A 17571-nucleotide genomic window follows, 5' to 3' on the forward strand; every position below is an offset into this window, starting at 1 on the left:
TCTTGCGTAAACATTTTCATCAAGACAAATAAAGGCATTGCGGAAAGTATGTTCATTGTATTCTTGCGCTCGATTTGTTTTTAACACAGACGTCCTTCCTTTCTAAAGCTGTACATGTGTAATTTAATGAGCTTCAAACAGCCATTTACTGCAAAGATGGGCGGCAATGACAGCATGATGAAAGCGGAGGAAAAGATGACTCAACTGCCGTTATGACAAGGTTCTTGTGTTCTCTCAAAGCCTAAGCCACATGGTGAGAGAAAGACCGTCCTTCATCATCAGCCAGTTCTTGCATCAATGCAAAGAAAATTGATCATTTCTTTAAGCTACGTCCCAACAGCCAGACACACAGATGTACTTTGGCTGTACTGTGTGTTTTTGTTTTTTGTTTTATGCATTTTACCTCCTGTTTATTCTTCAGTTTGTTTTCAGAGCTGATTAGGTGGGACTAAATTGGTATTGTTGTTGCACCATTTGCTTGGAACTTTTTTTTCTCAAGTACATGCACACTTTTGCTGAATATCCTGTCATAGGGAGATGCCAAAACACGGCCCGTAAAGCAAGTGGTCAGGTCTTTGGGCTTTTGTTGGCAGTACGCCCTGTCCCTTCATTAAGGACACTCTAACTGTCAAAACATCTGGAAGACATTATTCTGCGTGGCTGTTTTTTTAAGAAAAGGTGGACCTTTATTTCTGAACCAATGTTTCTGGCATTTTACATGTTGTCGCTTGCTTTCTATGACTTATACGTTGTCCCTCTGTCATATTTCTCAACGCCTAGACCAATAACAGGCCACGTGGTGACTTTCGGTCGGAGTCAAAACACAGAAGGCACACTCATTTGCTGAAGGTGTAAATGTTTTACAAGAAACGGCACCTGTGCCAAATGAGTTATAAATGAGCAGCGACGGTGATGTCATGCTCCACTTTTGACGATGTCATGTTTTCGCAGGGGTCGCTTGGCAACTGAAACACATATCCAAAAGAAAGCGTAAAGTGTCAGCCAACGAGAGCGCGCGAAGAGACAGCAGAGAGAGAGAGAGAGAGAGAGAGAGAGAGAGAGAGAGAGAGAGAGAGAGAGAGAGAGTTTGCTTCCTGTGTGGGAGTCATAAAGGTCCATTGCCTGTCTTTGATGGGCCTTGCTGCAGTCACTCTGCATGACATCATGGTTGTGTGGCTCTATTGGGCTGCACAAAGGGGCTCTGTGTTGGCTCCCTGGAGAACAGTTAAGACTCTCTAATGTCAATCAAGCCCCAAATGGATGCAGGACAAGAGCTTTCACAGTCGGAGTTGTTTCCAGGTACCAATTAGAAGCAGCTTGCTCCCCACCGTCACCGATGGTCGTTTTAACAAAGTCCCACTACCAGAAATGTAGTAAAACTAATTTTGAGTTGTATTTAGAGCACACTTGCATATTTTATAGAATATGAATGTTGGGTTTTCCCCCCTTGCTCTGCTCCCATTTTCTCATGTTTTCTGCAGTTGTTTGCTGTAAATGCAAACTCAAGACTTAAAACAACTCCCAACTTGGAAGGCGTCCACACGCAGAAACTTTTGTAGGAGGTGTTGCTTTGATTAACAGAAGCCTAATACATGAAAGACCTGAAAAGTAGATTTGCGGAGTAAGAACGCACACAGCCCCTGAACGAACATTTTCTGAGAACAGATTAAAATGTATCTCGGATGTTTTTTGTTTGACAATATCTGACAATATGGGACAGTATACATTTATAGTACTGCAATATCCAGACCGCAAAGCGCAACTGATTTAAAGCCGCAACAGTTCAAAAAAATATGTTGATATGGAGGCCGCTTAGCTTAATTGGCCTCAATTGTGTACAGTATTTCCAAACAGATTTCTGAGTCCCTTCATAGGGTTTTTTTAACAATATAACAAGCTAATGCCGTTTTTTTGTGCATCCAGTTTGTGAAAATTTAGAGTGCCCAATCAGCCTGCCATGCATGTTTTTTGGCTCTGGCGCTTAAGGCCTGCTCCTGAGCAGCCAGGATGAGTGCCTCTGTGCTGTCCTATCAGTGGCTAGAGAGGGCTGGCCCTCTCTAGCCAATGATAGGACTTCTTGAGATCGGCCACTTCAGTTATGGTCCGGTGGTACATCCCGTGTTGGAGCTTGTCCTCCCATGATGGTCCCTCTTCCAGCGCCTCATCCTCTGTTCCCCATTGTCTGAGGCATTCTCTGAGTACGTCATCCGTTGGATCCTTCTCCTTGATGTATTCATGGAGCTTGGATGTTTCATCCTGGACAGTGGCTCTCACACTCACTATTCCCCGGCCTCCTTCCTTTCTGCTTGCGTATAGTCTCAGGGTGCTGGATTTGGGATGGAACCCTCCATGCATGGTTAGTATACGGTATATAAACATACAATGTGCACCTTGCAACATATTAGTGGATAAATCCGAAATAAGAATACAATCTCTCTCTCAGAGTCTCTCACTAGCATACGACCCAAAACAGGAAGTACGTAATTGCCTGCTCCTAATCGGAAGTAACGGTTTGCATAATATTATTGAAATAAATAATTTCACCAAGATTCAACAAAAAAACATAATCATCAGGTCTGTTTGTAAATAAACACACATACATAATCTCACAGACATAGTCAATGCAGTGCGCTTAGCGCCCGCAGGTGGCCGTGTGTCCATCCGTCTTCAGTGAAACGGGCAGCGACTGACTGAGAAGTCCGGCGATACATGACCAGGTTAGTGGCGTTGACAATGGCGGACAAAAACCCACTTCCGTCAATGCTTTGTACATCATTTTTTTTTAAAAGTTTGCTCTTTCCTTGAAAAAATGGACTTTCCATCAGCACTGATGGAATCACTTATAACATTCATTTACCTCGTCAATAGCACATCTTATGACTGAACATGTGAGATCCGATACACTATTACGATTGTTATTTTGTCCCGCCGCAAATTCTCTATCGATTACAGCGTGTTGCTTTTCTTGAGTAAGCTTCCGAAAATTCTCATGAGAACTGTCTATATGTGGTAAGCCTTTCACAGGATGCTGCTGTAGGGGTTATGGAAGAATACAGACCCCTTTTGTGTGACTTTGCTCCAGTTAACTTGCAGAACAGTAGTCAGGCGTGTGTTGTGATCAAATAGCAGCGATCGCCTGATGCAATTCATTCTCCCATGTAGCATTACTCTGCATGACCAGAGACGTGTATGTCGCCAACATCTCAACCCTCAGAGTGACATTCTCACATCAAATTGACGTTCTCCAAAATGCAACAGTGAACAGCTATAGCAGTCTAAGATATGCAAACATTCATGGATTAAAGGCTCAAATCATCAAACATTAGACATGGCCCATTGTGTCAGAGAGAGGACTGCAGAATTTAAATGCATGATGCATGCTAATGAATGCATGGGTCTTTCTGCAATAATAGGGGCGGGACTTTAACACATTCATTTTACATTTCATGTGTGAGACAAAAACAGTCCATTTAAAAATAAGACATTTGTTTGTACTTTCCTATTCCTGCATTCTTGGCATCACAGAGCCTGAAAACATGAGAATGTCCATCCATCCATCCATCCATTTTCCACCGTTTATCCAAGGTTGGGTCATGGGGGCAACAGTTTTAGCAGAGAATCCCGGACTTCCCTTTCCTCAGCCACTTCTTCCAGCTCTTCCCGGGCAATCCGAATGCATTACCAGTTAAGTCGGGAAACATAAACTCTCCAGCATGACCTTGGCCAACCTCGGGGCCTCATGCCGGGAGGACATGCCCGGATCACCTCATCAAAGAGGCGGACAGGACGCATCCTAATCAGATGCCCGAGCCACATCATCTGGCTCCTCTCGACATGTAGAAGTGGCTTGACTCTAACCCTCTTCCAGATGACCGAGCTTCTCACCTTATCTCCAAGGGAAAGACTAGACATGCTACAGAAGAAACATTTTTTGGCCACTTATATCTGGCCAGGATCTCATTCTTTTGGTCACAACCCATAGCTTGTGACCACAGGTTAGGATTGGAACGGAGATAGACTGATAAATTGAGAGCTTTGCCTTTTGACGCAACTCCTTCAACACGGCAGACAGCTACAAAGTCAATTTAAAAAAAAAACAATCATCTATCTATCTATCTATCTATCTATCTATCTATCTATCTATCTATCTATCTATCTATCTATCTATCTATCTATCTATCTATCTATCTATCTATCTATCTATCTATCTATCTATCTATCTATCTATCTATCTATCTATCTATCTATCTATCTATCTATCTATACGATAAATAGATCAATAGATCAATTGATCGACCGATAGATCCATTTTCTAATCCGCCTAACCTCACGAGCGTCACGGGCGTGCTGGAGCCTATCCTAGCAGGTAGTAGGCGGGGGACACCCTGAACTGCTTGCCAGGCAATCGCAGGGCACACACAGACAAACAACTTTCCGTACCCAGAGAAAACCCCTGCAGGGACGAGGAGAACATGCAAACTCTACACAGGAACGTCGCAAACAGAATTGAACCCTGCACATCTGCACCATGAGGCTAATATGCTAGCCAGTCAACCACCATACTGCCTGTGTCTGTGTGTGTGAGAGACAGAGAGAGAGAGAGAGAGAGAGAGAGAGAGAGAGAGAGAGAGAGAGAGAGAGAGAGCAAGAGATAGATAGATAGATAGATAGATAGATAGATAGATAGATAGATAGATAGATAGATAGATAGATAGATAGATAGATAGATAGATAGATAGATAGATAGATAGATAGATAGATAGATAGATAGATAGATAGATAGATAGATAGATAGATAGTTTTAAAGTATTCATATATGCTTGAAAATCGACTCTCGAGCAATTAAAGTGAAAAAAATGTGGTTGCCTTCTGTAATCATAGTCCAGATTAGTTTGAAACTCAGAAGGGAGCGATAAGCCCGACAATTGTGTGAATAGTCCATTGAAATAGTTTCACATTGCACAATTATTAGCAAGCACAAAAAAGGGCAGTAACTGCATTTTAAAAGAAACATTCAATTTTAGATATGGCTCAAGGCGGAAATTGGGCCAATGCAGACTTTGATGTCTTAATTGTGTATGTGTGTGAGAGTGTGCGTGCCCTGGTATATGCAAGTATGTGTGAGCGTTTTAATTCCAAAGAAACTAGTAGCGCACATTGATGAACGAAAATGACAGAACGGGGAAGATGATGGAAAATAGATGAAGGGGGAAAAAAAAGACGACCGCAGAGAGTACTGAAGAAGATTAGATAGATAGAGGCAATGCGTGGAGCCAGACAGTGACAAATGCGTCTCTGATACGGCAGAAGAGTGACAGAGCTAAAATACAACTATGGAATCCAAGTTGAATAGGCCTTGATTAACTGTGGCACGGGGTCAAAGAAGAGCCTCAGTCTGATGGGGCTTACTTAGGAGAATTAAGTGTGTGTCACAGTCAGCAATGTGCAATTTGCATTTCTGAGACACGTCAATACAATTTGAATTAATGGGACAGCTGTAGTTTTTTTTCCAACCTGACAATAAGAAAAAGGAATGAAAAATTGTGAAATAAATGTATGAAAAAAGAAACTTTGTGTGCACGCGTCTAGTATTTTCTACTAAATGCAAAAAGCACATCCTTAAACTCTGACTTCATTCCAAGTTTACTGTGGCAAAAAGCAGTGCATGTGTGTGTCAGTGTCTGTTCGAGGACTCACCTGAGGGCTGACGCTGGGGCCGTAGCCCATGCCGGGCGAGGTCATGGAGTGGGGGCCCATGGGCGAGCTGATGACAGAGAAGGGCGAGGCCAGGCCGTTCATGGGCGAGCTCAACGTGCTGATGGGAGAGTGAAGAGACCCGGAGGGCCCCATGCTGGTTGGACTCAGCAAAGATGGGTGCATTCCTCGATGGGAAGTGGGTGAGCCCAGGGGTGAAGAGCCCATCTGACCTGATGAGTCTGTTCACAGAAGAAATGACAATCACACCATCATGTACAGTGCACAAATAAATGTATACTTCACAACACAGCACACACGAACGTATCACAAGAAATTGATCAATAAAAGCACAGACAGCATTTCACCATTGGAGAACCAATACAAACAGATAAGACTGGACCAAAAAGTTTAAAAAGGCGGGACTGAGAAAATGAACATGATAGCGACACTCCATTTATTGTGGGGTGGTATACTACATACCCACTTGCAAATGGGGGAAACACACACTGTAGAGAGACCACATAAACATATTATTTCAAAAATAGTTTTAGCCCTCCCTCCTACACTTTCTAAAATGTCCCAGAGTGGAACGTAATTGCAAAAACTTCAAGTGTCACTTATACAAATGTGTAGCACCTTTACTCTCTGTTACTCTCTGTTTTAGTGTAGAACGGTAAGAAGACAGTCTCTATTTCTCACATCTGACCAATAAATTACCGAACACCTCTCAGTGGATCAACGAAACAAGAATGAATGAAATATAGCTAGCTCGATAGCTAGCTAGATCTCTCTCTCTGTCTCTCTCTCTGGCTCTGCCTCAAAGAGAAAAGTCCTACTCTTGAGAACCCTCAACCCATCAGCTGTCAACAAGCAAGATACGGAACAGGCAGGAGCAGCGAATTTGGTGATAGGGTCTTATGTGCACTGATAACAACGTTCCGTCGCCCCCTGCTCAGGTATCCTTTTTTTTTTTCAGCCTCCTGAAAAGCTACCTTTCCATCCTTGTCCTTGGTCAGTCACTTTATCAGCTCAAGTGTGTTGGACCATCGACACAAGAACGATCCGTGATGGTGGGTGTTCTCCACGTGCCGATTCACGGCACTGATGGGCTTATGCCACATTGAGACTCTGGAGTGCTACGAGTGGGTTTCATTTTAAGAGAATGAAAGGAGCCTTTTTGATTGGCTATGATTTAAGGCAGCTCCGACCACTCCCACAGCAGCGGAGCAGTCCTTCTCGCAGCCGGCCTGCGTTCATCTGCGAAATCGGGTCTAGGCTGCTATTAAACTCTCTGAATTAAAGTAGTTAGGTGTCCGATTCCAAAACACACTTCATGACTTGCACGAGCATGTTTGCTTTTTTTCAACCAGGGGCATTTTGTAAAAGAGGGTGAATCTTTACATCCCTGTGTTGTACCTTTCTCATCGCAGCAAGCTCGTTGCCAACTCAATTCAGCCCAACGTTTTCCTGCACATCCTGCTTGCCTCATGAGCACTTCCTGTGAGCGCATACACACACACACAGACCTCATCCTTTTGAAAACAAACACACATCCTTCTTAATAAAGGCCAAACAACAGCTCTGCATCAGGCTGTATTAGTTCAGTGTTTAATCCTTTGACTGATACCCCTCGAGCTTCTATCCCTCCAATTACATTTTTTTCCACCCGAAAATGCGCCCACACACATAATTCCTGCTCAAATAAACAAATAAATAAAGAGCTCTCCATGAGCCAGCAATTCCCACAACCCCTTTCCAATTGAGTTTTAATTCAGGCAGATAAAAAGGGCTGTGGTATTACAGTTGCCAATCTGCCATTGTAGGTCTCAGCAGGGGGTTCGCGGGGGTTTTGGGGAGGCACTCAGCTGACAGATTCCCAGCCAGTTTCAACTTCTATGGGGATAGCAGACTGGAAGGTGGATCGTGTTCGGTCCCATTCATCCTCTCGTACTCCCTCCAATCCCTTTCATTTGGATGAAAGCAGAACACTTATCCAAAAATGACAACGCCCTCTCAGATAGTCATCTTTCAGATTCACATGAATCAAAGCATGTTCGCAAAGCGCTGCAACAAAATATCTCATGGTAAAACAAATGCATGTCTGCGTTTGCTTGTTAATTCTTGCTCGCCAGAGTGAAACTGGAGCCGGAGGGGAAAGTGTTCTCTTCATTTCCTGCCTTCACACTCGAGGATGGAAGGGTAAAGAAAAACCATCGGAAAGTGTCCTAAAATTACTTTTTGAAAGTTGTTGCGGCATCTAAGGCGAGAGTGGCAGTCATCCAGGTTGCATTCATGCCAACATACACAAACACAAACCAATTGAAATGGTGCACAAGACTGCATCTGTGTTGTTCGGCGCAGCCTGAGCCTGTCAACCGATGTCAATGTAGAGAATGACAGCTGGAATAAACAAATTAGTAGCAATCTCTCCTGCAGCCCATTGCAGATTTCCCTGTTCGCCGCCTCCAAACTCTATACAAACAGCTCTTATTCCCAAACAATGCTTCTTCCCATCGCTCCTAGCCTCTGTTGTTTGGTATCAATGTGCAGAGGAAATTTGCCAATTTGTGCTCTGCTGTTGCAGTCTTGGATGTTTCATATAAATGGATGATTGAGAGGATATGGCTTGTTGTAAAGGATAAAAGCAGCCTCCAAAATCACCGCAAAGTGTGATTATGATGAAACATACGCAACACTGTTCTGTGTTGTGTGACAGTTGTGCTTTTATAGTGAACTAGCTGGTTCGCCGCCCTCCGGGCGGCTCATCAGCTAGTTCCTGCGGAAGGCTGGTAAGGTGGGCCTTCGGCCCACAAAAGTGTTGTTGCTTGGTTCAACTTTTTGTTCTTCTTCATTGCTTATCGCGAAAATAAAGAGATGTTTAGCTCTACTAAATAACTAACAATTTCATTGCAATGCTTGTGGGTAGACAACATTTTTTCGCTAAGATGCCCGCGCGACCGTAGTGAGCCACTGCCTGAGCTGCGCAGTGGCGCGGTGAAGTAGGTACGTTTTGAAAAGGGACAGACGGAAGGACAGACCGCGTGCGGTACGACGCGCAATATATATATATATCTATAGAAATCAGCATGTATTGTATTGTATTGTATATATATATATATATCAGAACAGAGAATCACAATGCTGGTGAGAGACAACCAGTGCCGAAAATAAAATAAAAATACAAGTCATGGTTTGATTGGGGTGCCAAGTATATTTTCCAATTTTTCACAGGGACTTTTAGGAGAAGCAGGTGAGTCAGTTTTGAAAATGCACAGAGCTCCACAGTGGAGTCAGGATGAGACATCAAGAGTCATCAGAGGAAGCAGAAAGGAAAGTGGAGAAAAATTCAGCGACAATCCCAAGCGAGTCAGACCGTTGCATAAAAACCCAGAGCTCAAAATAACACACAAGTTGGTATAACAACTTCATTTTCGGAGTCTTTATGCTGATATCTACATCACCATGACAACAGAGAGCTGATATTTCATTCAATGTTCCGTGGAGCACGGTGGCTCACTGCTCAGTCAATGCCACACTACCTTACCTCTCAATAAACAGATTGTTCATGAATCATCAAAGTTCATCAATAAGAGATGTCTTTTTTTTCCAAGTGTGGGACAGTCTGATTGTTTGAAAAAAAAAGGTCACAAAGTCAACAGACCCTTTCAAAATAAAATGAAATGAAGTGATCATATGTAGGAAAATACTGGCATTTTGATGATTTATAATAGGACCTTATTACAAAATTGACACACGGGTACATGCTGGAGGCAATAACAATGCAATGGTGGATGATTCAAATTAATAGTGGCAAAGGGGAAGAAGAGAGGGTCAATATTACAATGGCTTTCCAATTAAAAACACACTACATGTTGGAGGGGCGGGGAGAGTGGGTTTTTTTTTTTTTTTGCCTCTCACATTCCTACATTCACAGTACGTTGGGAGGATTGAGCAAGGTGCCTGTCAAGACACGTTGCGATCACAGAGACTGGCTAAAAAAACTAACAGCTGAGCCTTGACAACTCAAATGAAAAGTATTCAATCCCTCTTTGGGCTGCCTTTAATGCCCCAATCTGCTGACATCCACAGTCCAGCTTGCAGGCTCAAATTTACCTGTAGGTGCAAAACAATATAGACTAGATGGCAGAAAAGAACCAAAACGGGCCCCCCATCATTTTGCAGTAGGTGGGCCATAATCATTTTGATACACAGTGTTGATATAACCCCATTCTGCCCTCATTAAAGTCTTAAATCTTTCCCTCGCCCTCCTTATGAGTTGATTTCTCTCCTCCAGTTTTCACACATTGCCCAAATACGACGTGGATGAAAGCAGAGGCTTTTAAGGCATGCTCGTGCCCTTTGTGACTTTTAAGTGTCTGAAGAGGCTGTGTGGCTGGCCATGGCCGGGTGCCAACTATAGCCACAGATTACTGGAGCTATTGCAAACAGTTCGACGACTGGCAGCACTCCAGTCTGCTGATATGGCCTAATTGTTCTCTTCAGCTCTCAAGTGTGATACCGTCATCTCTGGCTGGGAGCTCAGAGCAACGGCGCTGTGAGGAGAGCGGTGCAAGACAAGCCTGAGCACACTTGGCTGAGAAATGCAGGTTGAAAAGACGTAAACAAGCCACCATGCAAAAAGTATTACAAGATGATATTGGCCCGTCCTGATTCTCTAAAAATAGTGAAAGAATGTATTTGGTGTTTGAAATCCACCTAAAACAGTTTGCAATTCATTAAGTCTACTGAACAGAAAAACCTGTAACCTGATGTTCGGTTCGTAGACTGAACCTGCCACCAACCCTCTCCCACTGTTGTGTGAATGAATTTTAACTGGTTACGCAAGCATATTAAATATGAATTTTGTCGCTATTTAAAGAAAGGCTTCAGAACAGAAGGTGAGTTGAAATTGGAGAAAATTATGTGAAGCCTCAACCCGAAATGGCCTGAGAGCAGCGGATTCATCCATACTGGATCACCTACTGTGTCTAATCTGTACTCCGGATATGTGTCACTGAAGAGAACTAGTACATCTATTATGCTGCAGCTGGGCTCAAGAAGTAGAAGCACAGAAAGTACTGTGACAAAGAAGCAATACACAAATGAAAAACAGCCGGATCGCCAAACAACGGTGGCCGTCTTTTGGGTCGGCTACTTATAACAGGAACATCAAAAGGACAATAGTATTTTAATCAAGAAGAAGACCCAGAGCAATAATTTATCTCTGTGGCCTGTGGAGCAGGCATCAGGGGGATTACATTTGCAACAGATGCCCGTCTGCTCTCTTTGAGGACTCGTTTCATGTCAACGTGACGCCGTGCAACTACCAACAGCGCTAACGCTAGCTTATCCGTAAATGACCGAGTAAAAAAAAAAAAAGAAAAAAGACAAAAAGAACAGCTGTATGTGGAATTCTAGTCTAAAAAAATACATAAAAAAATTTAAATGGTGGCCCGGTGGTCCACTGGTTAGCACGTCGACCTCACAGTGCAGAGGTCATGGGTTCGATCCCGGCTCCCTGTGTGGAGTTTGCATGTTCTAATCCAGGCCTGCGTGGTATTTCTCCGGGTGCTCCGGTTTCCTCTCACATTCCAAAAACATGCATGGAAAGGCTGATTGAACACTCTAAAATTGTCCCTAGATGTGAGTGTGAGCGCAGATGCTTGTTCTTCTGTGTGTGTCCTGCGATTGGCTGGCAAGCGGTTCAGGGTGTCCCTGGCCTACTGCCCGAAGACAACTGGGATAGGCTCCAGCACCACCTCCACACACCCCCACGACCCTTGAGAGGATAAAGCGGATCGGAAAATGGATGGATGGATGGAAAAATAAAAATATAGTCGTGAATGCAGGTAAAGAAAGTAAAAATGCTGCCCTGCCACAGTTTGACTTCAGCTACAGGTGCTCAAACGGCATGTAAATGAGCTTCCCGTGAGTTTCTACTTTCTGGAACCTGGATTTGACACCTCTGGTCATGAATGGCACATCTGTATGAATTCAAGTCACTGTGGCAGTGCAAGACTGACAGGAAGCTCTGATTCATCAAGCTTCCTCTTTGAGGTGAAAATCACCACCCGGGCCCCTTTATCTCACTCTCTCACTGCCAAAACACACGAGAAAGCTTTCGGTCAAATCACCCAAACACAGGGAGAGATAACATGACTGCAACAGCAGCACTTGAGTGAAATCTGATCTTGCGTTCACATGGTTGTTAGCTTCGCTATCAGATGTTTGACTTGATAAAATTCAACGTGAGGGTGATAAACTGCCTCAACACAAGCATCAAGATGCAGCTACGTTCCACTACTCCTGTACGAGTATGAAAGGAAACACATGCAAACAGCAGAAATGACAGCATGATCGTGGCAAAGGATACATGCACAGCACATGGCGGAACCTTCAGTACTGTTCAAAAGTTTGTGCGCACCCTTTTTTGACTGGTCCTGTATTTTACACCGCGTGCATATCCATTTGGGTTGATTGATTTTGCCAATAAATAAAGGACTCAAGTCTGGTGCAGGTGGTGTGTTTCCAGACAGACTGATGCATTCCATGGATTTTCTTGTGATATGGAGTCTACATTTGCAGCATTATTAAGTTGTCAAGAGGCCTTAAACCTGATTGATGGTAAAAGCTCTTTCTTTAACCTACAATTACAGTCAAGTGTCTGTTTGAGTTGAGATCTGAACTATTGATACATGGGCTACGTCCACATCCTGAAAATGCACGCTCACACAGTTTGGAGGAGTTCGTCTGTAAGTGCTTAAATATACTCACACCCTCATATATCAACAGATACTTTCAGAAAGCATAGTCTTGGATTGAAGAAAATAAAGAATTTGTCATGGTAGCTAATGTGTGATGCATCACAAATTTAGCATGCAGCCTCCCGTAAGTCACAACATGGATTTACAGCACCAAAAAGTGCAATAACCGACCAGGATTCAACCTTTGGCCACAATGTTATGCATGATTCTAGTAAGTTGAGCTATTTTAAACTAAAAAGAAAATAGTTACTGTCATGGATGAAAATGGAACCGGTTGGCTGCCATAACATGGGGTTCATTCAGAAATTCACTTTGACACCCGGGTGGCCCAGTAGTCCAGTGGTTAGCGCATCAACCTCACAGTGCAGCACAGTGCTCAATTCCAGCTGCGGCATCCCTGCGTGGAGTTTGCATATTCCCTGCATGGGTTTTCTCCGGGTACTCCGGTTTCCTCCCACATTCCAAAAACATGCATGGCAGGCTGATTGAACAACAAAAAATTGCCCTTAGGTTTGAGTGTGAGCACGGATGGTTGTTCGTCTCTGTGTGCCCTGCGATTGTTTGGCAACCGGTTCAGGGTGTCCTGCGCCTACTGCCCAAAGACAGCTGGGATCAGTTCCAGCACCCCCCGAGACTCTTGTGAGGATAAGCGGATCGTAAAATGAATGAATGAAAGTCCTATGATGAGTATATTTGGCATTTTGTGTATGTTTACATGGCCTCTCCAAACCTGCATATTAACATCTTTCACCTTCGGAAGGGTTCCTGACTGCACATAAATCACTAAGAGTATTTGAGAGGCCGCCAATACATTTCCAAATTTTTACAAAGCAATCTGCAGCTCATACTTGAACTGTTCCCATTTGCAACGCTGTGGACCCCGGCACGCCTTTTTGGGGCACCGAACAGCACGACTGAACAACTCCAAACGGTCAGGGTGAAGCAGCCTGCGCTCGCAGTGTATTTGTGAATGCGCCGATCTTGAAGAAATGGTAATTTGGGGGGGCAAATCTGAGCTGCACTGTTCTTGGTCTCATTTTTTTGTCAATTACATTTCCCCCCAAAATGCAAAATATACTCCAGAGTGACATCGTTTTGTATTGTTTTTGTTTTGTTGCATGTTTTTGACTGTTGCTATTGCGGAATGACTTGCAGTCCGAAAAATAGGGCATATGATTCTTTTTGAAGTGATCATATGGGGACATTTAATTGAGAAAATAATAGCCAATGAGAAAGAAACCTTTCATTCAGCTTTAATTATAGCTGCTTTTTTTTCCATGTAGTCTGTGTATTGAAGAATGGGAAATAAACAATCATTCCTGTTCTGGGAGGCACGCACCACATCAAAACAAGATGCTGCGTTTGTGCATCCGTGCATGCGAAAACAGCAGGATGAAGGCCGCAGCAGATGTTGCTGACCATTGTGCACGTGCTAGCGCCTATCTGGGACTTGTCGGGCTAGGTATCATCGCCCATAAAAAGTGGACACGTTTCTCTGTTGTCAAGGGATTGTCTTGAATTCATTTAATGACAAACATCATAGTCTTCTAACTACACACGTTATTTTACTTGGCTCTCATTTCCATGACCCGACATTCCCTTTTCTGTGTCTCTTTTAGGAAAAACAAGACCGCTGCTAAAGAGAAAAGGAGCAAAATAAGCAAAAGGATGCGGGAATCGATAGAAAAATAAAGGGTCTATGTAAGCTGTATATCGAGGTAAATGTTTCGAAGCATGTAGCGGGTGAAGAAAAAGCAGCCTCGGAAGCATTTTGGAACGCTTGGGGGCTTTTATCGGAGTGCAGGTTAATGGGGGTGGGCTTCGGTGGCGATGGGAATGATGTGTCTACGTGCTGCAGGAAGAGGCTTTGTGGCCCAGGGATACATCCACGCCTCGCTGAGGAAGGAGGGGTCGGTCATATCTACGTGTGTGCATGAGTACAGCATGTCACGCGTGCGTGTGTGTGGAGTGTACTTTGGATCAGTGTATTGACCCGCAGCAAGCAAATACATCTCTCTTGATTCCACTAAAGACACTCTGTCCAGTACACACTAAATATTTGAACTATTGGCCCATCGTAAACAAATAAGTTACATGCTCGCTTTGACTATATTTACAAGCTTGTTCAAATGATGATTTTTTTTTTCAGGTTACAACGAGTACGAGTATGCGTGAAATCTTTTTGGGGCTTTCGTTGTTGCGTCTGCTTAAGTTAATAAAAATAAATAAATAAAAGCCTCTTTGACGGTTTCAATAACCGATGAGTAGCTTTTATTGATTGTGGTAAGTGCTTAAGAAGAACATGGTAAAGAAAAAACAAACAAACATTGACTTAAACCTGTAAAAAGCTTGGATTTAACACAGTAAATAAGCTGGGAATGTTGTTACCAGCCACTTAAATGAACCAGTTGAACTCCTAACTTTAAAGAAACTGTCTGTGCCCCACAGGTGGCTGGAAGTGTCTGGAGTTAAGTGCACTAGAAAAAAGAGGTCAGAGGGTCTTTTACATAGACCACTTGTCGAAGGTTTGGACACACTTTCTCTTGCTCTTGAATTAGAAACTGAGATGGTGAGCGTGGGGTCGCTGAACAAATTCATCCATTAGTCAAAGGTAATTTAAGCTAATTTGATATTTGGGAAGCGCATATCTAACTGGTTGCATTATTGGGTACGATAGAAATAGCTCTCACTTTCAGAAAGCTCGGTGAGCCGTGCAATGAGAAGAAGAACGCAAATAGAAAATCAGGACAATCAATGTGTCAATCAATCTGGTGACCCTTAGCATCATCCGAATTGTTATTTTGTGACCTCTTTGATATTTTAAGCACAACCTAATACCTTGAGGAAGAGCTCGAAAGGAAATTACATTACTGGTCATCCTCCAAACGTCAGAAGCTGACCGCTCAAATGTTCTTCCGTGAATTGAACAGGATAACATTTCCCCAAAATGAATTCCAAAATATTGTAGTAAGCCTTCCGTGACAAGATAAAAATCTGTCCATATTTTCTCCCAATTTTTAATTCTTAGATGTCATGGCCAGTTGTCCCAATGCATTTGTCCGGAAAGTGTTTGATTTTTCATCCCTGGAGCATAAATGGAATTGCTAAGCAATTCTTCAAGGAGGCTCGGGGCATGTTTTGAAGATAAATGAATACATAAAAAAAAAAAAAAGCGAGTCAGCATGAAGGTGGCCAACAAAGAATTGTAAGCATGAGCAGGCCTCTGCGTGGACCCGCTGTCCACGAAGATGAGAGAGGAGTCAGAGCCGACTGTACTCTCTTACTCTTTCATCTCTCCCTGGTGCTGCTCAGGCTCCTCCATTTCATTTTCCCATTCTCTCGTTCTCATCTGTTCCTACTTCCCTAACCATTTATTTCCACATCCTTCCAGTTGCATGCTCTGTTCATCAGCGGAACTCCCAGGAGATGAGAATAATCCCAGTTTGAGGCATAAGTCTTTCATGTTCTAGCGAGAGTTCTGGCAACTCCGCATCATCTGCCCGGCCTCGCTGCGTCTACGTTCATCTCTTTCCATCCCCACTCGGTAAACCAAAGGAGCAGGCAAGACATGGACACCGAGGCAGAACATGAAATAAAACCAAATCAGTCCACCACAGTGTGAAAGTGCACAAGCAGATCCTGGCAGGTGTTACCCTGGAATCAGTGAATTGACTTCACATGATTTTCTTTTGAGATTTTCAGTAAAGTGGAGGGCGTACATTGTCCCATTTACTCAGGACCCGAACACACGTTTTACAGTCAATAGCGAAATACAGTCATCCTTCGCTATTTCGCGGATCGTTTATCGCGGCTTCGGTGGTTCGTGGAATTTTTCAAACAATCATAAGAATTTTTTTTTTTTGAAGTCCGCAAAAATCTGTGTCTAAGTGTTGTTTAATATGCGTGCGTGCATGCATGGGCGTGCAGGTGGAGTGTATGTGAGAGAGAGAGAGGGAGAGAGAAAGAGACTTATAAGAACAAAAGCAGGTCTCTCCATCCTTAATTGTCCAAACAAATTAATTGACTAATCATAAACACGTCATAGTTGGACAGGTAGTGTGGCCGAGCGGTCCAAGGCGCTGGATTTAGGCTCCAGTCTCTCTTGAGGCGTGGGTTCAAATGCCACCACTGCAATTTCAATATTAGGGGCGGCCCGGTAGTCCAGTAGTTAGCACGTCTGCTTCACAGTGCAGAGGTACCGGGTTCGATTCCAGCTCCGGTCTCCCTGTATGGAGTTTGCATGTTCTCCCCGGGCCTGTGTGGGTTTTCTCCGGGTGCTCCGGTTTCCTCCACATTCCAAAAACATGCGTGGCAGGCTGATTGAACACTGATTCAGGGTGTCCCTCGCCTACTGCCCGAAGACAGCTGGGATAGGCTCCAGCACCCCCCGCGACCCTAGTGAGGATCAAGCGGCTCGGAAGATGAATGAATGAATGAATAAACACGTCTGTTGCACGCCTGCGGCTTCCTGGCCTGTGTGTGTGTGTGTGTGTGTGTGTGTGTGTGTGTGTGTGTGTGTGTGTGTGTGTGTGTGTGTGTGGGTGTGTGTGTTCGTGCGCTCTGCTCAAGCGCAAAGGCCGACGTGGGGCAATTTTTTTTATATATATGTTAATTGGTCACTACTTCGCGGATTTTCGTTTATCCCGGGTGGATTTGGTCCCCATTAACCGCGATAAACGAGTAATTACTGTAAATAAGTAATAAAAAGTAGTGCAATGCAAAATGTTTATTACGTTTATATGTGTTGCCTGGACAGCTATTTTTACAACACAAATCAAATATACATCAAGTGTCCAGAAAATTGGAAGAACATGACTACAAATGCAATCCTGTTTACATTTCAAACATGAGAAAAGCTGTCACTTTGGCAACAACACCAGTATTTTTTTGTTTTTCTCAGCACTTGAACGTTGAACAAGGATCCCTCAGTGCTGTCAAAGGGCGAAGAACATTTTTTCCGATGATGCAACTTGCATTTGCTTTGACAGTTGTGTTGGGAAAGTCATTTTCTGGAAGGTCTATTTAGCAACGATAAAAAAAATCCAGACACTTTTTTTTTTATTAAGCTTTGCCTCCCACAGGTGAGATGCCTGATTTATTTTGTTGGAAT

General features: G+C 43.5%; 1 protein-coding gene and 1 non-coding gene across 3 annotated transcripts in view; one reads left to right on the plus strand and one right to left on the minus strand.

Annotated features, from left to right (window-relative positions):
- The window catches only part of rxraa (retinoid X receptor, alpha a), a 94080-nt gene that overhangs the window by 38239 nt on the left and 38270 nt on the right, over positions 1–17571 (minus strand). For both annotated transcript variants that reach the window (XM_052050279.1, XM_052050280.1), the window contains exon 3: positions 5698–5936. In XM_052050279.1, the coding sequence (XP_051906239.1) occupies positions 5698–5936 (239 nt within the window). The remainder of the gene's footprint in view (positions 1–5697; positions 5937–17571) is intronic.
- Positions 16514–16595, plus strand: trnal-uag (transfer RNA leucine (anticodon UAG)). Its single transcript has one exon. It is a non-coding gene; the product is annotated as a tRNA-Leu (tRNA).

Source organism: Hippocampus zosterae, chromosome 18 (genome assembly GCF_025434085.1).
Source record: "Hippocampus zosterae strain Florida chromosome 18, ASM2543408v3, whole genome shotgun sequence".
NCBI classification, from domain to species: domain Eukaryota; kingdom Metazoa; phylum Chordata; class Actinopteri; order Syngnathiformes; family Syngnathidae; genus Hippocampus; species Hippocampus zosterae.